The sequence below is a fragment of the Aphelocoma coerulescens genome, chromosome 5 (genome assembly GCF_041296385.1).
Source record: "Aphelocoma coerulescens isolate FSJ_1873_10779 chromosome 5, UR_Acoe_1.0, whole genome shotgun sequence".
Lineage (NCBI taxonomy): Eukaryota > Metazoa > Chordata > Aves > Passeriformes > Corvidae > Aphelocoma > Aphelocoma coerulescens.
This window is the reverse complement of record NC_091019.1, coordinates 21,185,129-21,205,900: the sequence shown is the minus strand read 5'-3', so window position 1 is coordinate 21,205,900 and position 20,772 is coordinate 21,185,129. Positions and strand designations below refer to the sequence as shown.

The window sequence follows — 20,772 nt, the reverse complement described above, 5'->3', positions numbered from 1 at the left end:
GTGTGAATTCATGTATTCCTTCAAAGTACTCATTAACAGGAACTATTACTCATGTAAAGACTAAATTTGAAGTGGTCAAATTAAGTGCTTAAAACAGAACTCATACCCTAAAATTTTCTACTTGGCAGACCTTCATTTCAGTGACACCTCTTGCAGTGGTGTTGCAAAGGGAAAGTAACAAGCACTTAGTACATTCATATAAGTACTTCAGCTGGAAGGAAAATAAGACTCTCTCCCCCATCCCCTTTTGATGAAGTAATCTACCAGAGGCAGCACAACAGGTCAGTGCTTGACTGGAGAAGAACCCCCACCTCCCTGCTGCTTCTCTTGAACAGGCTGAGTAGAAAAACACATTCATTGTTGATGAGGCATGGATGGCCATGATTAATGCATGTTCAGTCTCCAGTGATTCCCCCACAGGGACGTGTGCACACATACACTTGGAAAAGTAAAGTGCAGTCAAGTAAACCACAGCATCCCTAGGGCCAGGGATGAACCCAATGTCTTTCAAAACAACAGCTATAGGGATACCCACACAGCTGTGGATTGCTGCTATAAAATATCTTCAAGCAAAAGACATCCAAACTTTTTTCAATATACCTCTTCCCAGTATCTGGTGGCTGCTCTTGATGGAGAAATAACTCCCCCCTGCTCTCACTGTTTGTTCTGTAAGACAGCAGTACAGATAAGGACAAAAGGCAGACAGACACTAGGAACAGAAAAAGGACATGAACAGGCAGCGAAAGCAGTATGTGATATGTCCTGTGTGTGAACAAAACTAGTGTTATGCTTTTCTCTTTTTTTCTTGTTGTTTCAATGAATAGGGTTCTTTTGCTTACTGAAAAATGATTCTTTGTTGGTTTTTTTCTCTTAGATTCTCGGACTCACCTTTGCAATGACCATGTATTGTCAGGTAGTCAAGGCAGACACCTACTGTGCATAGATACCATTCCCAATCTTCCTGCTTCTCCTCCAAAGGACACAGGAGAAATCTCCTTCATGCTCATTCATCTGACCTTTTTTTCCCCCCTTTGTACTATAAACTGTGTATAATGCTATCTTTCTGAAGATTTTGTGAATCACCCCACTTTACCGAAGGAGGAAGAAAAGAAAAAGTCAGTACTTGAACTGGCACAGGTAAGAAGCAGCCTTGTCTTTAAGCAGAGGAAAACCTCCAAAGAGCAGTGGTTCCTTTCCCATGGCCTGTGGCAAGGCAAGAGAGGCTGCATCTGAGGGGCTGACTGCAAACCCATGGTAGGAAAGGATGGCACTGAGGCAACCTCTGCAAAAGCTGCCAGGCTGCCTTCCTGCATTTCCTGGTCTGGAAGAGAGGACTTAGAAAATAAATGTTCTTCATCAAGAAGGTAGAGAGTAGCTAGCACTGAATGCAATTGTAATTTTACTACAGTTTGCACACAGCTAAAATGTCAAGATCAAACAGCCCTGCCTCCGAGTGTCTCAAGATGGTTTTGTAGCCAGGAGAGGATCATCTTCAGAAATACATTGTTTTAAAGGAGTATTTTTAATCTTATGCACCGCAAAGTCAGGCTTTTAATCAGAATCTGTACAGCGAGATCCTGGCTGTTAATGGAAAACTGTATTGGACATTGCCTCACTTCCTAATTGCCAGTGGCATATAGATGGTTGACTGCATATGTTATATATATTACATTCATAAACACATACTTTTCTGAAAGGAGGTGAAAATACCCAGCATCTAACCTCAGAAAGAGGAAACCTTTCTATCCTATTTTACATTCCAACTGAAATAACCAAGTATTATTTCTTGTACAAGGCACTATCACTTATACCTCTGGGAAACAAGTAATTACTTTCAGCTGTATCTTCATTTCAGTAAACAACTTGTGAGTGGGCTCTCTCTGTCAGTCTACTATGGTTTTATTTTTTATCATCCCTGTTTCAAGTTAGTCTGCCAAAAAGTATCACTCATTTCCACCCTTGAAAATGTGTACCAAGCTGTCAGCTGTTCCTCCCCTGAATGTCACTATTTCATTAATTTACTTTGGGATAACATCATCTGCAGGTATGATAGAGTTTGCCTTGCTGAGGAAAAGTCTTTTGCACATTGCTCATTTTTCTGAGAGTTATTAAGACTTCATATGCTTTTATGCTTAGCTTTTTTTTTTCCTCCCAGCTGCACGCTGACAACAGCCAAGACACATCAGTCTCTGTTAGAACTGGAGTCACTTCTCAGTGCTCTTTTTCAGATGCATTTTCCTTCACCTAGCTGCTGGCTAGAATATAATCCACACCTTCTGGCATACCACAGAATCATAGAAATGTGCAGAAATCAAAACTGTAACTTTCCTTAGCCAGGGAACAGCCACTCATTGATAACGGAAGTAATTCATGTAGTACCCTCCTATGCCCATCTTCTGGTGATGAGGTCAAGAATCAGATGTATCCTATTGTTCAAACAAATAATTCCCTGCCAGCAAACAGTGCCAGCTAGTGCATATGTGACAGAGAGAAGCTGAAGCACCCTAGGGAAAGGACACAGCAGGGAACAGCAAACAGAGCAGTGCAGATGGCCTCCTCCCTTCAGCCAGCCTTTGAGGAGCTCTCAGCCACTGACACTCAGAGCAGAGAGATTATCATGGAGCCCTGTTTCCCAGGAAGTTCAGTGCAGCCATGCCTGCAGACTGGAAGCATGCATCAAGCTCATATAGAAAGTTACCCTGCTTACAACAGCAGGTGTCAGCTACCAGTGACATTTTGCGTGCTTTGATTTAAAGGCAATTTCCAGCACAAAGCTGGACTTGCCAACCCCCAGCCTGTTAAACAATCTCCTTTACACCCTTAACTAACCCTTTTCCTGGACCTGCATTATTTGACAGATTCACTCTCACTCCTTAGGTTTGGGGGGTTTTTTTGTCTCTCTGCTGATTTCCTGCTGTCTTCTTACTCTCAGGCATGAGCTACTCCATATTTTCTAGGGAATTGCTTAGGACAGTCTGGTGTTTAAAAGAGCAAGTATCTTCCTAAATCTTACCCCCATGGGGCATTTAGCTCTGCAGGCTAAGGTAAAAAGTATTACTTGTGTGCATTTTATGTGGCTTCCCAATCCCTATCACAGCAACCTCCTCACCACTAAAGGATTTTACTGTCATGCAAACAAGCCCTGAAAAGTGTTAACCAAGCTGAACAAGTAGCCCACACACAGGTGCCCTGTACTCCATGCAAGAGGCTCACTAGGGGTGTTGCAATCACCACAGTCTCCATGCTCGCTGTTTCTTGAGCCCAGGCTGACCTGCAGACTGTCCTGCTCTGCAAAAGATGGTGTAAGTTTGTTCCTTCCCCTCTCTCTGTTCTTTTCTTAACCTGCACTGGCACAATTCCAGGTTAGCTGTACCATTAGTTCTTGCCTTGGTTTATGGTTTGTACACAGGGGTGCTTCTGCTGACAACTCAGAGTTTCTACCACTGAAAAGCAGCATGACAGAGTGATGAATACATTCATAAAACATTGATTTTTTTTCTGAGACAGATAAAAGGTAGACAAGTCTATCTGTAGTGATCCCTGCCATTAAAAATTAACACAGACAGCAGGCTGATGATGGTTCAGTTGATGGGAGCAAACCATTGTGCAGAACTCCCACAGAGAGCAACTCTCCAATTTGCTTGATGGTGGTGTAGGGAAAAGAGAGATCACAAACCCCTCCCCTGTGAGTCTTACAGTAATATGTGCTGAATTCTTAGAGAACACTGCTAGACTTCAGCTAAAGCTTCAGTGGAAACAAAATATGAGAAGCAGACTGGAGACAAGTCATATTGTGTGGTTTCCTCTAATTATTTTTCACAGTTTAGGTGTCTTTACAAGATAAACTGCCTTGGTTTTCAAAAACAAGTATTTAAAGGGAGTGTAAGCAACACCCATTTCATAAATCCCAGTCACTGCAACAAAAACACACAGGGGAAAAAAAAACAAAACAAAAACCACAAACAGCCCAAAAAAACCCCAAGCAGACAAACAAAAAAAACCCCAGAGCACATATTGCTGCTAGTAATTTTTTTTTAAATACTATCCTTCCACTACCAACTGAGATGCTACTGCAACTTGTTCACAATTTGAACTGGACTATTTTGTATATTTGATGTTATTAACTCTCTCCACATAGACCAAACAGATGTTACAGTGCTTACAAGCATTACCAGCACAATCCAATTTCAAACCTCTGAACATATTGCATGTAACAAGCCTCAGACTTACCATATTTTCTTAAGAGCATTGCATCCTTTCTCTGCTGACAAGGTCAGAAGATTTTGTGATGTGTAACAGCAACAGTCTTTAACAAAAAAACCCCCACAACAAAACAAAAAAGGACAGTTCCATTTAACACATAGAACTTCACATTAAACTGGTTGATTATAAATACGTAACCTGTAGTACATAATATTCATTTGAAAGGTTGCTGATAGTGAATGCAGGCAGAGCAACACAGAAGTCATTCCAATTGCTTCTATTAGTGTCTTGTCACTTTTAGTAAAGTCTTTTATATTATTTTGACATCTTATCTTTAAACATGAAGGAGGACTTAATACATTTAAATTAAAGACAGAACCAAAGGCAATAAAGGAGCACTCTTAGTTTATTCTCATTTCTGTTTCTGCTTAATAATAAGATATGAAGGCACAGGGCATATGGCTGAACCCACTGAATTCAGCAGCATCAGGATTTAGCTTTTTAGATTCAGTCCAATATACTTTTTGCTTTTCATTTTCACAATTACTAAAAAAAACCCAAAAAACATATTTAATAGAATAAGGTTTATTTTCTGGTACTATCACTGGCAGCCAAATCTTACTATTTGTACAACAGAATTACTTACCTCCTCATCATACAGTGCACAATCACTGAAATTCACTCCAGCTTCTGTTCTATGAATAGTTCTTTGGTCTTCCCCTTCAAATCAAACAAACTCATAAAGGTTTATTCTTCCATTTAATAATATGTATTTAAATGCAGCATTGTTGGTTTCATAATATGGAGAGGAAGGAACTGCACCGAAGCTGTAAAAATACTCTGTCTTGCATCAGCAATAGGGCTGCTATGGGAATCCACCCAAACCCTCACTTTGCACAAACTAACACAAACTGGTCACACTGAGCACACGTGGCTCTGGGCTGCCTTTTACACCTTCCCAGGGTAGGACAGGAGGTTGTCAGCATGGACAAAGTCACAGCCTTTCATTTACCCCTTGGCTTCGGTGTTGTGCTATAAATGTGGCACCAAAGGTAAGCAACAGAAACCAGCAGTTGATTGTGGCATTTATTTTAAACCCAGGCTCTCTATTTACTCTTTAATTTATCTGCAAGAATTTGCTAAGTGTGAAGGATCTTCATAGATACCGAGTTAGACAGTTAGAAAACACGTTGGGACTTGCCATGGGAAACCTTGTTTGGATTCCATTGTGAATTCTCCTCCCTTGTCACTGGTATCTTACCACAGTGGGCAGGTCTCCTCAGGTCTTTGGATTTTGTTGCTGCAATTACAATGGTACATTTTTGTGCATTCATATAAAGAACAAAATTTAAAGTATACATTTTATTTTTTAAAAGTTATTAAATATTCTTTAAAGTTTACAACAGAATGTCTTTTGTATTCTTTATAAGCAACTGCACTACAAGCTAAACAGTGATTCTATACAGACTCAAAGATGTGTGTGTGTGCAACTGTGCAAGTGCACACACACACACTATGCAATTTAACAAAACCCCACAGTGTTCTACTTCTTTGCCATGTCTCATTACCTTTGATTTCACCTCTACTTCTGTACGGATTTGTTTTTATTAATGTTATTTAAGTGGCTTACCTATTCCCAGGTAAATTTACACCCCTCTTTCCTCTTAAGGGTGGGCAACCTGAAATTATGTGGTAGTTGATAACAATTCAGAAACTACTGGGAGATCAGGTTCAGTGTTAAAAAAAATACTCAGACCCAAATCCAATTATTTTCTGTTTACAACTTGTCTGTTACTGATAACTTTGAAACAAAAGGACTCCTGTTTTTCTGAGGTAGTTGCTTACATCCAGAAATTACATAGACAAACCTGAAAAATTAACACCAGGATGTGTTGAAATGGAACAACTAGGAAGTTGTACTGTGTCAGATAATTAGAATGTCTGGTTAGCCAGCTATGTTATCTGCAGTCATGTCTAACACTGCCTGCTTTAATACAATTTGTTGTACCCTACAGGTCAAACAGCTTCACAAGTGAAATTGCCTCTAAACTGTGCATTCTGAACAACAACACAGGTGTACTATTGAAAGTGTAATGGGAGAAGTAGAGACCCAGAGGTTTTAGAGGTTGTTGCAGGAAGCATCATAAGGGATAACCCACACCTTTGGTGGAACATTCTTACAGCTCCCTCAGTTTAGTAGAGATGTTTACATTATTTGAATTGTCTTCATCCCATTAAGTGCACCACTAAATGGTCTCATTAACCACATTTATCTTTAATCTCTTTCTGACTTCATGTAAGAGATTAAAGTCTTGCAGTGTAGCAGTGAATTTCACAATTTCTTCAAGTTGCATTTAAAAGAATCCTTCTTACATGGATTTTAACATGTTGCCTTTCAATTTCATTTACTCACTACTGGTTCTGTACTTCAGGAACGATAACTTAATGATGCTTACAGAAATATATGGGCTCAGAGCAGCAGTATTACCTTTAAAGCTTAATTTGGCTTTCCACTAAAGCTTAACCCTGGGTAATTGAGTACTCTGTTGATTTTCAAGATCCCACTGTTTCAAACAACTAAGTCCAGTGTACCTTCTCCCAGTAGCTATCCCAGTTGTCTTTGCTTTTGAACTACATGTTGGCATAGACAGAGCTGTTCTTACTTTAATCAACAACTAGACGAGTATTTCACCTGACATCCTGCTATTTTTCCAAAGTACACTTAACACAACCTGGAAATATTGGGCCTAGCTGATTATTCTGGCTGTGGAATACAAAGTACTTTCTGTCTGCATAGTGATAATTTTCAAAGAGACTTAAGGGGAGCTTATGAAGCTTCATCCAAGCTTTTGTCTTGACACATCAAAAGTGCAAAACAGAGTCTTGTGTTTCTTCTCTTACCATGTTAAAAACCCCAAACTAAGGAATCTGTCATTAATAGCTCATCTGGCAAATGCCATTTGAAAGGCTGTTTTTCTGAAATCCCATTAGTTGCCTATGGTAGGTCACTTTACCCTAGGCCTTGCTTCCTTGTCTCCCCCTGCAAGAAACTCTTTCCCCCTGGAAATACTGTATGTTCACTAGAAATCCTGGGGGTTGTTGACCTGCAAAACCAGCTCAGTTTACATTCCTCCCTCCAACAGCCAGAAAATGTTCACTACCAAATCTACACCAGTGTGTGTTAGCTGAAGAGAAGTCCTACATCTTAGGGTTTTAATGAAGAAATAGCTGATCAGTTGAACTGATTTCTCAAGCAGATCCCTGGTATGTTTTATGCAGAAATCATTTAGGCAGAGCAGAACATTCTGTTATGACAGAATTGCTTAACAGAGACTTCCCTGTACTTGGAATTAAAGAATAATTTGAAAGGATGGGATAATTATTCACTATAAACTTTCCCTTATATTCCCATGTCATTGCTATTACAAAGTATAATTTAAATCACAGGCAACAAAACATATGACCATATATAGTTAAATACATAGAAAACAAAACTGTATAGAAAGCAAAGTACAGCATAAAAAACCCCCAACTGTTACATGCATTGGTTATGTGTCTGTGTCTCATATGGACAGTGACAAGAGTTCCAGGTGTAAAGCATTTATCCTGAAGATTAACTAAAAATTACTGGAGAAATACAGGGATTTCAGGAACTGGCTTCTCAAAGTCTATTCAGATGCACCTCAGCATCTCCCTCTTCCACAAATGCCTTTCTTTGGCCCTAAAGCTAAAGTCCGTCTCTGCTCCAGCCCCTTCCACCTCTACCATTTAAATCTGCTGTTCTGCACACAACAATACTTGGTCAGTCACAGTCCCAGTCTGTCAAATGTGGAGGGGATTCAGTTGTTTGTATTGCATAAATTTTAGTGCCCAATGATAAGACATGTTGCATGGCTTGACAAAATTCAGGTTTGATACTGAGTTAGGAGACCACAGACTGTACAGAACAGAGCAGAATAAGTACTTTGACTGAGTAATTCATGCAACCTTGGTTCTGGACCTAAGTAGTGACTGAATCTGAGTTGCTCTGAATGTCCTTGGTTCCTTGATGCAAGCCTGCGAGTGGCTAGACAAGCACTGTTATCAAGCAGAACTGTCACTAGCTGTTTAGTATTCTCCAGACAGACCAATGCTGCAGGAATTCTTTTTCCATTTTTTTTAACCCAGTTTACTTGGAAACTTGCTCAGTGTTATTGTATCAGCCACAGATGCAATTAACAGATTCTGATATTATATTCCAGCTTGAATGATAAACACCCAGAATACTGAGGTAAAAAAATGCCTCATCTTAGAAATGATGCCTTTTTTGTTCTTCTGAAATGCTCACCTGGACCCACACACTTTCAAGGTGTCTGGGACAGCATATGGATCCCCACAGTTTGTACTGTGGCAGCCCAAGTGCCCAAGATAACTTCTATCAAAAAAAAAAAAAAAAAGTGTAAACGTGTGTTTGTGTAATTCTCAGTTCTCTCATTTTCAGGCTCTCATTTCTTTAGGAATAAACACCCTCCCTCCTTTAAGGGAGTCAGAGCTATTCACAAACTGTTAGGATGAAGCATTTGCAAATACTCCAGGAAAAGAGCACTCCTGCATGGTGCCAATTCTAATGCTTCTTTGGAACCCCACCTCTCACTCTGTAATCCAATACCAGGTCTCTTACCACAGTCAAAGTCACCAAAAGCTTTGTCATAACCTCAGAACACCACACAGCCTCCCTCCTTCCCCACCAATGGCCTTCTGTATTAATTTCATTTGAAAGCCATGCTGGCATTAGTTGAACAGGGAGGCTGTATGGAAGTGTAAGTCAAGCTCTTTGGGTAAACTGTTCTTGCTGTAAGCTCAGCTGCAGGAACTGGACACAGAAATATGTTAGAAATAGTAATATTTCCCCCTAGAAGCCAGAGGTGCTTTGACTATTCTGGTGAGCAGCTAAGTTACACTATGTGGTCTCTCAAGGGCAGAGTTGCCTCAAAACCTCATGACTGAAAACACTCCTACTTTCTGGGGAAGGACAGAAATTGTGAACTCAGACCTGTGCACAACAGAAGGAATTGTGGATTTGCAAATGCAAACACAAGAGAGTACATAGACTGAATTGATGTGTCATATAATTACTAACTCACTTTCCCTAAACAAAGTAGCTCACCAGCTTGGAAGTACAGCTTGTTGTCATGGAACTTGCTTGATATTTGGTGCTAATAAAAATTGAAGTTTTAAATCTCCCTGTGAAGTCCGTGCATTGAAGTTCTTCTCTATTAAACACCTTCTTATTCCTGACTGTGCACCACAGCTGGTTACCCTGACACAAAACAATCTTATCAAAAGGTCCTTTGAAATAAGTGCTCACAGGTTTCAAAGAAGAATTATCACAGGAAAAACTGGCACAATTAAAAGCTTGCTGCAAATCACACTCTCTTGTTCCTGATGGAATCAAGAGTTAATGTACATTCAAAAAATCCATGTGCATGTGTTCTTCTCCAAACCAGAATATTCCGGTGCAAGCAGTCTTTGGTGTGAGTGGCACAGGACTCCAATTTATCCAAATATCTAAACCAGGAAAGGTGAGGAAGAAAAGGGAAAATAAAAATGACAGGTATGGAAAAAACATAAATGAAGATTGAGGGAGAAAGTTGGAAATGGACAAGAGACCACCTGAGCAGACTGGTTTTCCCCACTGTAAGGTACAAAGATAGAGCAGCATCCCATGACACGTGGTGAGCCCGGTCAGAACAGCCCCTGTGTCCTGTTCCAACTGCTTTCCTGTGCTCTTCAGACTGTAGTCCCATCTATTCCCTTCCTAGGTGCAGCAGCCTCACTGTGCTATTGAAGGACACAGGAATACTCAGATGATGAACAGCTGTAAGGGGTACAGACACTGATTTCTCTTACATCCTCCAAATTTCAGTTCTTCCTTGCAGGAGATCCATTTAGGGAGCAGTGGTGTTGAATTTATACGTATATTAAATGTTACTGAAAAATGCTGAGGATGATGAGATACATCTGCAGGTCCTGAGGGAACTGCTGGATGAAATGGCTGAGCCACTATCCATCATATTTGAGAAATCATGGCAGTGCAGTCAAATTCCCACTGACTGGAAAAGTAGAAAAATAACCCCCATTTTTATAATGGGAAGAGTGGGATACCTGGAGAACTACAGGCCCATCAGTCTCACCTCACTGCTCAGCAAAATCATGGAGCAGATCCTCCTGGAAAATATGCTAAGGTGCATAGAAAATAAGGATGTGACTAGAGACAGCCAACATGGCTTCATTAAGGGCAAGTCGTGCCTGACAAATCTGGTGGCCTTCTGTGATGGGGTTACAGAGGTGGATAAGGGAAGAGTGACTGACATAACCTACCTGAACTTGTACAAAGCATCTGCCACTGTCCTGCACAACAGCCTTGTCTCTAAACTGGAGAGACACTGGTTTGATGGATGGACCACTCAGTGGATAAGCAACCAGCTGGATGGTCACTCTCAAAGTCCAAGAGGAGACCAATGACGAGTGGTGTTCCTTGGGGGTCCAGGACTGTTCAGACTGGCACTGTTCAACATCTTTGTCAGTGACGTGGGCAGTGGGATCGAGTCACCCTCTGCAAGTGTACAGATGACACCAAACTGTGTCATGTGGCTGACACTTGGGAGGGCAGGCATGCCATCCAGAGGGACCTGGACAGGCTGGAGAGATGGGCCCATTGAAACCTCAGGAAGTTCAACAAAGCTGAGCACAATGTCCTGCACCTGAGTAAGGGAAATCCTGACCGGCTGGGCAAACACAAATACAGGATTGAGAGCAGCCCTGAGGAGAACGACTTCAATGCTGTTGACAAGAAGCTCGACAGGACCTGGCAACGTGCTCTTGTATCCCAGAAAGAGAAGCAGTGCAGTCAGCAGGTCGAGACAGCTGATTCTCTCTCTACTCCAGTGAGATCCCATCTGCAGTACTGCATCCAGCTCTAGGGCTCCTGATATAAGAAGGACTTGGACCTGATGGAGCAGGTCCAGAAGAGGCCACAAAGATGCTCAGAGTGCTGGAGCACTTCTCCTATGAGGACAGGCTGAGAGAGTTGGGATTTTCAGACTGGAGAAGAAATAGGTATTAGAAATAAGTTCTTGACTGTGAGGGTGGTGAGGCACCAGAACATGTTGCTCAGAGGAGTTAGTGGATGCCCCATCCCTGGAAGGCCAGGCTGAATGGGACTGGAGCAACCTGATCTAGTGGAAGGTGTCCCTGGCCCAGGGCTGGGAGGCTGGAACTAGATAATCTTTATGGTCCTTTCCAACCCATTCTATGGTTTAAAAGAACTCAGCACATCACAGCTGATCTGTCAGAGCTGTTCTGTCACTGTTACATGGAGCACAGTATCCTGCAAGTGAAAAAGTTTTCTTAGTGCAGCTACACAGAACACAAGGGTGGTTCAGCTACACAGTCAGATCTAGTGCTGAACAACTGAGTACCCTGGTGCCTTACATGCACAAGCAGCTCTGGTGAAGTATTAAGAGAAATTCAGGATAATACTGCCACTCTCAGTGCTGATGATGCAAGCTTATTTCATTTTCATTTTAATTGAGTGAGTTCTCACTGAAATTAAAGATTCCTTGAAAGCTTTATAGCATGAAGTGAAATGGCAAATTAAATTGAAATTGAGATAATCCCCAGAAATGTATACACAACTAATGCAACTCAAAGTCTAGACACCTTTAAGACTGGCAAGTTCTTATAAAAATAAGAAAAAGCAATCTATCATTTTCAAGCCTTTCAATTTGTCTGAGGACATCCCAGAATGCACCACATTGTGTCTACACTATCATTGCAGTGGGACTAGGCAGATCTCTATCAGAGAATGAAGTACTATTGAAATGGGTTACATGAACCCAAAGCACCAGAGAATTTCACATACAGGAGTTTAAAAAAAAACCCTACTTTCTCTGTCTATCTTATTGAGACCACATATCACAAGCATCAATGTAATTTTCACTTCAGTATTTTCAAATGGCAACATTTGCTTGTTTGAAAGCCTAAGCAAATCTCTGTTCAGGTAGGAAAGTTGCTCAACTCTGCAATTTTTGTTTTTCAAGTCTGTGTAAAACTGTTCCTGCAGCAAACATGTAATAAGTGAAAACCCACAAGGAATCACACTCTGGGTGTACAGATGTACACAGAAGGAATTTAAGCCCCAAGAATAAAAGTAGATTTCCCAGTAGGCAAAGGTGAGCTATAGTTTCAGTTAAGTCTTCAGTGAAATTTTTAAAGCAGAGAATATGGTGATTCCTCAGGGAAACTGCACAGCCACAATGCCTAAGCATATTTAAAGATTATCATTCAGGGCTTTTAAATCGAGCTCTATGTTTCTATTAATCCACTGAGCTGCCAGCCCAATCTCACACTGGCAGGCTCACTGCTCTCTAACAATTGAGAGCTTATTAAATATTAAGGTCTTAATCTTAAGTACTTCTGTTTGACTGAGAAATTCTAAACAGAGTGCAGAAGATAAACCTTTTCCTACTAATACATATATACACACATATATGCAGAGAGAGAGCAGTATGAGATAAAGGCAAATGTCCCCAAACTAGCAGGAGAATTGTGTAATAAATCCATTAATTTTAAAGCAGCCCATGTATCCCCCCAGTTACATTCCCTTCCAGTTGTCTAGACCCAGCCTTCACAGGTTTACCTCTAAAGGACAAGAGCTCACCTCTCTCCTGCCTTCAAATGCCAGCTTAGGAATTAGAAAGATGCTCACAGCAGGATTCACACTACTCTAATAATGCTACACTACAGGTAAAGAGACATACAAATGGTTTGAAAGGTAGCAGGACCAGCAGCATGTCTGGTACTTGATCTCTCTGACTTTCCATTCCATTATTTTTAAAAGCATTTAGCTAAGACAGCTTTTGCTTAAAAATTAGGCTAAAATGCATAAACTGGATGTGTATCCAGCCCAAGATTTTCTGAAAAATCATTTTCTACCTGACAGGGACAGGCGTCATCTAGTCAGATGGCTTACCTTCTTCTTGTATTTCAGAAGGATCACTTTAGATCCAGTACAACTTGGGGTGGGTTGGGAGAAACCAGGAAAGTTTTTAGTTGAGATTTTTAGATTTTCATACTGTTAAGGCCCAACAGTACCCAACAGTAAAAGAGATGGTGACTGGGAAAATGGTCAGCAGCAAATGAGGGTTCCTGTTTCAGGACCTTTCTTCTGGAAAGGAGCCAGGGAGTACCCGCAGGGGGCTGAAATCCCGCTTGCCTCTTACACTGAAGATCTGTAGTGCAAGCACTGCTGCCCCCTGAAGGAGCCCTGTGAAATCACATGCAGTGTGGTTGGCTGCACTGTCTGTGGAAGCAAGACCTTCCCGGATGACAGAATTCTTCCTTGTGCCCTTCTCTTCAGCCCAAGATTTCTGCTGGAACCAGACCTCCTCCTCTCTTCACAGCGTCACCACTCTCCTGAGGCTGGCACGCTGAAACCCCTCTATCAGGAATCAGAGCCACATCAGCTTCTCTACACACAGACTTGAATTTCCCTTTCTAGACAAGCTCAGATATCAAACAATGGTCAGATAGGCATTACACCACAGAAACAAAATGTGGATCTTGCCAAAAAATGAAAGAAATAAGGAGCTTAGAGTCTGTGTCTACACATGGAAACCTAGAGATCAATCAAAACTAGAATAGTGGAATTAGTGCTGAGGTGAAACACAATGAAGCAAAACACCAAACAGCTGCCTGAGGCTCTTTCAGCAGGGACATCAGCAGTCTGGTGCATACCCTGTCCTGCTCTGTGCCAGGGGACACCACTCTGACACGGGTAGCACGTGGGCTCTGTCATTCCCATCACAATATTTATATGTGGGCCCAAGAGAGTACTTGCAAAACCAATATACTCACTAAAAATTTCCATTATTTATTCAAATAGAAAGCTACCATTTGGATGCATTTTGGCCAGAGGTTTAGCTGAGACTCAGCCTCATGTTTCCCTGACCCATGTCATCTACAGGGCTATCAGTATGGGACAAAGTACTTTCAATTCCTGTTTGATGACCACAAACAACATTTCAGAAAAGCAATTTCTGCAGTTAGTGCAATAAAGTAAGGAGGTACTGAGGGCTAACAAACACAAAAGGCTTCAACCCCCCTGGAACAGATAATACAGCATGCAGAAATATGTAAGTCGTTTTGTACTGCAAGTCAATCCCTTTATTAAAAGGGGATTACAACAACCACAGCATTTGGTGTCATTCACACACACACAACCCTGTATTAACTCCTGTATATGGAAAACTCAGTTTGGTGATAGGCTCCTGCAGTCTGCTTGTCCTGTCTCCCATTCCCCCTCCCCCAAGCTTTTTACCTACAAGAATGTCAATAGCTCAGATTTCAATTTCTAAAGGAACGGGGGTTTAACATTTATCCAGAACTCTCTGGATGTTTGTCCTTCCTCCACTAGTGGCCCATATGGCCAGAGAAATGGTAAGGTCTGCAGAGAGACAAAGTTTAAAATCAATAAATAATATTCAAACTCCTTTGTAGGACCTTAAGGCCAGTCCTTGAAACAATTACAGATTTGATAATGAAATGTTCTTCCATTTATCAAGGGTTTTTTTTGTCACCTAGTTTGGTTTGTTTATGCTCTATTCCATGCTTGAACACCTATTTTATAAAGACAGTCTTTAGAAATACTGACTATACATGCTTACAAATGCTTCTTTATGCAAAAGTAACAAAACCAAACCACAGAATCATTTTAATGGACAAAACACTTGAGGTGCAAAACAGCGTGAAGAAAAATAATGTGTTACTTAGGAAAGCACAGGAAGGAATTATTCTGATAATCTGCAGAACAATCCATGACTCATTAAATAAAATAAGCTTTTCAGCTTCTTTCTAAATTAATTCTTTTATAATCTTGTCTCTTCATAGGTAAGCCAAGTTTGCCTTGCCATAAATTCTATTCCAATAATAATGGCAAAAGACTGAGACATTTATCAGGACACAGGGAATCCTGAAGCTACACCAAACATCCTTCCTCATGGTGATGCACATTTGATGGGCTACTAATGGAATCCTTTCAGCTGAGTATCACAGGTTTTACTGTCTGGCAGAAAGCAAAGTTTTACAGTGAAAGAAAAACACTGCATAGGGAGATACTCCAAGGGCTTACCAGGTGCTGCTGCTTTCAGTGCTGCATTTCCAGACCACTCCAGTACAATCAGAAATTCAAAACCATTTTCATGTGCAGTGAGTCAAGCTGTTCTCCTGCTCTGTTAGTGGCTGCAGTCAGTTCTGAGTAACATCTCCCCATCACCATGAAGGAACTGCCCAAATTTATGTGCCTGACACCTGCACTGTAGAATGCTTCACACAAAGCAAAGCTTTCATTATTTTGGGGTTGCACTGAAATTAGAAATAAATTCTTTCAGATGCTACTATTTAGCTCCAGAAAAGCCCCAAGTGAATTATTTAATGCTGCCTGTGCAAATAACCTTAAAACCCTTTTTTATTACAAAAATACCATTATCAATAAAAACTGGATAAGCTACACAACTTCATGGCATAGCTCTGTTCTCGGAAGTGTTGTTCTTTTCATTGTGCAGAACCAATATCTACTCTTCTGTTCCAAATAATGGTGTTAAACTTCCTCCAGGATGGGAGAAAGGCATTATTACTTTTTTGATTCCTCCTGTTCTTGCTGAGTCAACACAAAATGAAGCAGAATTATGTTTTCATTTGAGATTCATCAAAAGAGCTGCAATCAAGCTGAGCTGTAATGCTAAATTCTGTTTTAATTGGAAACAACAAAAATCCTTGAAAACAAATGGGCTCCCAGACATGCAAGTCAGTGGCAAAATGGGGCCTGTGGAATCTTTAAGCAGCAATGGTCCCTGAACATCAACAGTGCTTGAATGTCAGCAGAAAAAAAAAAAAAAAAAAAGCTTTCACTTACAAAGAAAACATCTTGGAAATGAAAGCTGACCAGCAGTTTGACTCATACATCAAACACAGAGACCAAACAGTCAGTCTCAAAAGAGGGAAGTACATCCCCCGGAGCACATACGCAAGCAAGTTTAGAAAGCACAAGGTTAGCCTTGCAAACGTGATCCACTACAGATCCTGATCTTTTTTGTCTTTTCAGCTTACCCAGACAACATGCAGAAAGGCCAGGTTGGGATGGAGAGAAGATGCCTCAGAGGAGTAACAATTCACCTTATGACAGGAGGACTAACCCACCATTATGTTCCCTTTGAAATGTATAATCAGTGACATTATCACTAGGAAAATATTCAGACCTTTGAAAGATCCAGCTGTCTATGACTCTATGACTTATTGCAGTAGTTATTTACTCCACCTGATTGCATGTTGTACAAATTACTATTTCCATTCATGCTATGTATAACTACTTGTCTCCATATCTACAAGCAAAGCCATTTTTCCTCCGTGTGTAGTGGTGAGAGGAAGGACTCATCAGTTCTCACAGAACCAGAATGGCAGTGTGCTCTGTTCACTTTGACATGCACACATCCCCAATTTGCTGCCAACAGACTGTTCTGCAGTGAGTGATTTCGAGAAGACCCTCACAGTGTCGGTGATTAAGGGATCCTACTTTGCTGTGGCTTGCTCTGATTTGTGTAACTCAACAGCAGGGTCTAGCCAGCACATGGTGGGAGACAGAATATCCCCAGCTGGAAGGGACCCACAAGCATAATCAAAGCCCAACTCCTGGCCCTGCACAGCACAGCCCCAAGAATCACACCATGTGCCTGAGAGTGTTTTACCCAAATGCTTCTTAAACTTTGTCAGGCTTGGTGCAGTTATCACTTCCCTGGGGAGCCTGTTCCAGTGCCTAAACATCCTCTGGTGAAAAAACTTTTCCTAATATCAAACCTAAATCTCCCCTGACACAACTTCAGGCCATTCCCTCGGGTCCTGTCACTGGTCACCAGAAAGAGATCTGGGTCTGTCCCCTGTCCTTCCCCTCAGGAGGAAGTTTTAAGTGCAGTGAGGTCTCCCCTCAGTCTCCTCCAGGCTGAACAGACCAAATGACCTCGGCTGCTCCTTGTGTGGCTTCCCCACTAGACTCTTCACCTTCTTTAGATGCTTTCTAATATTTTTCTCTCTTTTATTATATTGTGGCACCCAAAACTGCCCCAGCACTCGAGGTGAGGCCACTCCAGTGCAGAGCAGAGCGGGACAATCCCCTCCCTTGCCCGGCTGGCCATGCTGTGCCTGATGCCCGCCAGGGTCAGAAACCCTGGCTCCTGTTTGATTTTGTGACAGATTTACTACCTGGCACTGAAAAAGTAATTTTCTCTTTTCTTTCCACTTTGTCTGCCAGGTCTGTTTAAGGCTGTGTGCTCTTTGGAACACTGTCCACTGTACCTTTTTTCCTATGCAGTTATCCCTAACAACCAAGGGCTCCTGAGAAGGAGAAGGAAAAGGCTTCTCATACACTCTGATGAGTTCTTCTTATATCCATGATGAGTTTAATACTGCACACACTCGAAGCTCAAATTATATACTAATATGTGTATCTGGGAAGGCAAGGAGTATTTAACATACTCATGTTTTCATCTGAAAAATTCACTTAATAACTTCTAGTGGTCTGCCAAAAAGCACTGGGAGAAGCCATCAGAAAAGTCACCTCAGTTTTGATAAATATATTTGCCAAGGACAGAGCACAGCCTGCCAAAATATTTCATAGTCCTAGGCTCCAAAACAGACAGTGCTCAAAAATGTACAGGGATCACCTTGGAACACAGGGGTTTGGGTTTCATCTCGCTAAGTCTATCTCTCTGCCAATCCTACAGAAGGAAGGAAAGGAGAAAGTGCATTTTTTCTGAAAGCAATAGTTCTGCCCCATTGCCTCCCTCTCATCCCCTTCAAACAGCCACACACACAGTTTCTCTACTCTGTCCTGCCCACCACCTTAAGAGACATGGGCAGATAAGCTCACTTGTTGCAGCCAAGGGGAGAAGATGAAACCTGAACTCAAAACTGGGACCTTGCTCAGAGGTCAGTCTATATTAGACACAACAGGAAAGTTTTCATTCTGGGGATGATGATTAGTCTCCCTACCACCTTATATATTTATTTAACTCTTACTAAAGTAATTAACAAATCTGGTTCAGTAAAAAAAAAAAAATTAAAAATTAATTTTAAATTAATTAAAAATTACTGATCATTCCCTCTTGTATCAAAGGCAGTAATTCCAAATCTTAAAGCAAATGTTAAAGGTACAATTTAACCGTCAATTTAAGTGCTTTAAAATAGTTAATAAACTGCTAAACCAGGCTTTTAAGACATGAGCTCAGCCAGTCTCCTGTGTGCAATTGCATCCTCACATCAACCCAAATTTCAGGGTTGATGTGAATGAAGAAAGGAGGAATTAGATGGAATTCAAAATCCTGACCCACTGTTTGACTCAGAAAGTCCATCTAAAACACTTCCCAGCTAACAGCAAATGCAATTTCATTTTAACAGGAAGTTCTGAGCTAAAAAGCAGAAGCAGGATGCAAAGGCCTCATACAGCAGACAACAATTTAGTGCTGTGATTCTAAAAGCATCATTAAATAAAAAACTTTCTAGTGTTAATTCCAGCTAATTATATCAGCAAGCTACCCAAAATGAAAAAAAAAAAACCAAACTCATTTTAAGTTGGCTCTACAGTTGCAAGACATGATACAATATATTTGTAAAGGGAGACTGCTTATCATTTATGAAGAAACTATTTACTTATGCTAGTAGAAGTGGTCTGCATGAAATATGCCAAATGCCTCCACCTGGTTCCTCGGTAGCTCCAGCTCTAGTGCAAAACAAAGACACTTTGGCTTTCACTTAGCCAGGCTGATTGGTTGTTTTAATGAGAGCAAAATGAACAATATTATAAGCACAGTGGTTTTTCCACATTAGGACATGAGCAGATCAAAAATAACCACTTGTTTTACACAAAAGCTCCCAGCACAGCAACTGAAACAGCACCTATAAACAAGGGGAAATCAGCCCAGAGGTAGCTGCCATGAGCAGAGCTGAGCTTTGCCACTCTTCCTCCCACAATATCACTCTAATAACTATAGGGATTAGGGAGCCAGCTTTACAAATGGCATAAATTACTCTCTCCTCCTCTCTCTCAGTGTGGTCACACAACACTCCAGGCATCTTTTCCCTAATTTCCACAGCACAAGAATTCTGATTCTGCTGCTGCTGGGCCTTCATCTACTCATGATATATAAAGCCCCCAAAGGAGCAAAGGAAAACACAAAAAGACTGCAAAACCTATAATAATAGCCAAACCATCTATAGCAACTTTTCTGCCCCACATGAGTTCACCTGAAAAATCAGAGAAGAAACCATAAAGATTGGGTGAAAATGGACACACACAGTCCTAAATAATTTCCTACACTGGGCAGTAATTCTGTCTATTGGCTATTTTTAGTCACACTCCCATGCTTCACAACTGCAAGCAAAGACAGCATAGAGTGGAGTATATGCTCTCCACCAGTGCACTGGAAGAAAAATGACAGGAACATATCAAAAGTCCTACCTAGATGAGGTAATGAGATTGTAAGGAAGAATAGAAAAGTAACATTTAGTAAAAATTAGCAATGTTTGTATGGGGGTTTTTAAGCTGCTTTTACACTTGCAAATGTATGTAATAAATAAAGGAAAACAATATTTAGTATTACCTTCTGGAGTAGGATAAGCAGCAGAGGTACCAAAATGTGTAGACTTTACATATTAGAGGAAACTTGAAACCCCATAATCTTCTACTCCATCTGTACTAACCTTAACCTTTGAGGAAGGTGAGGGAGATCACTCAGCCAGTCCCTGGTGCAGCCACACACAGAGCAGGAACTTAACAGCAACAGATGACAGACCTGGAATATTAGATAGCCCAGCTCTGAGAAACTGTTCCAGGATTTGCAGAAAAATGCAACGATCTGGGAAGCCTTACAGCAAGTCACTTATGCAAAAAACCCCATGGTATGCAATCTAGAGATAAGAGGGTCTGTGCCCTTCTGCCACTATGTGTATGTCTGCTCAGATTAGTGGCTTCTGGTAAATGAAATAAGGAAAGTTAGGAAGTCGATAGAAAGAGAATATACTGCTTATTTACACTAAACATTTCCACATGATCTTCATTACTGCTCTCAAAAAATCAGGTGGGCAAGGTAATGAATGCCCTGTGATTAAACTGCTCCCACCTGGGCAGCCAGCTGAGCATTCATACACAGAGGGGCAGGGTTTTATGTTCTGCCTTCCTACACTAGACAGTTGCTAAATTTTACCTTATTTAAACTCCACACAATGGATGGAATAAAATATGATCTGTGTGCCACATGAAGGCAGCTCGGAAGTGCCCATCTGCTTTGCTCTCAGCAGTTAAATGGAGAATAAGTTCTAATGTGCTGGAAGTCAGAGTAAGAACTTATTTCATTAAGAGTTTGTAAGAAACTTCTTTGTTTCAAGGAAAAATAGCCTACAAGTTTTTCTATAGTATTTTTACTGAAACAATTTTAAGTTACACTGTGACCAACTAAACATTGAAATATATCCCGAAAAGGT

General features: G+C 41.0%; 1 protein-coding gene and 1 long non-coding RNA gene across 13 annotated transcripts in view; one reads left to right on the top strand and one right to left on the bottom strand.

Annotated features, from left to right (window-relative positions):
• TSPAN4 (tetraspanin 4) overlaps positions 1-1,879 on the top strand; it is a 420,840-nt gene extending 418,961 nt beyond the window's left edge. For 11 of the 12 annotated variants that reach the window (XM_069017019.1, XM_069017011.1, XM_069017010.1 and 8 more), the window contains one exon: positions 875-1,879. In XM_069017019.1, coding sequence (XP_068873120.1) covers positions 875-943 — 69 coding nt within the window. In that variant the 3' untranslated portion in view covers positions 944-1,879. The remainder of the gene's footprint in view (positions 1-874) is intronic. The other variant, XM_069017009.1, reaches the window with a different exon arrangement.
• Positions 1,880-1,974: 95 nt separating this feature from the next.
• LOC138111378 (uncharacterized) lies at positions 1,975-20,250 on the bottom strand. Its single transcript, XR_011151357.1, has 3 exons — positions 20,162-20,250; positions 19,993-20,084; positions 1,975-5,503 (listed from the first exon to the last, which is right to left on the bottom strand). It is a non-coding gene; the product is annotated as an uncharacterized lncRNA (long non-coding RNA).
• Between the last annotated feature and the right edge of the window lie 522 nt (positions 20,251-20,772).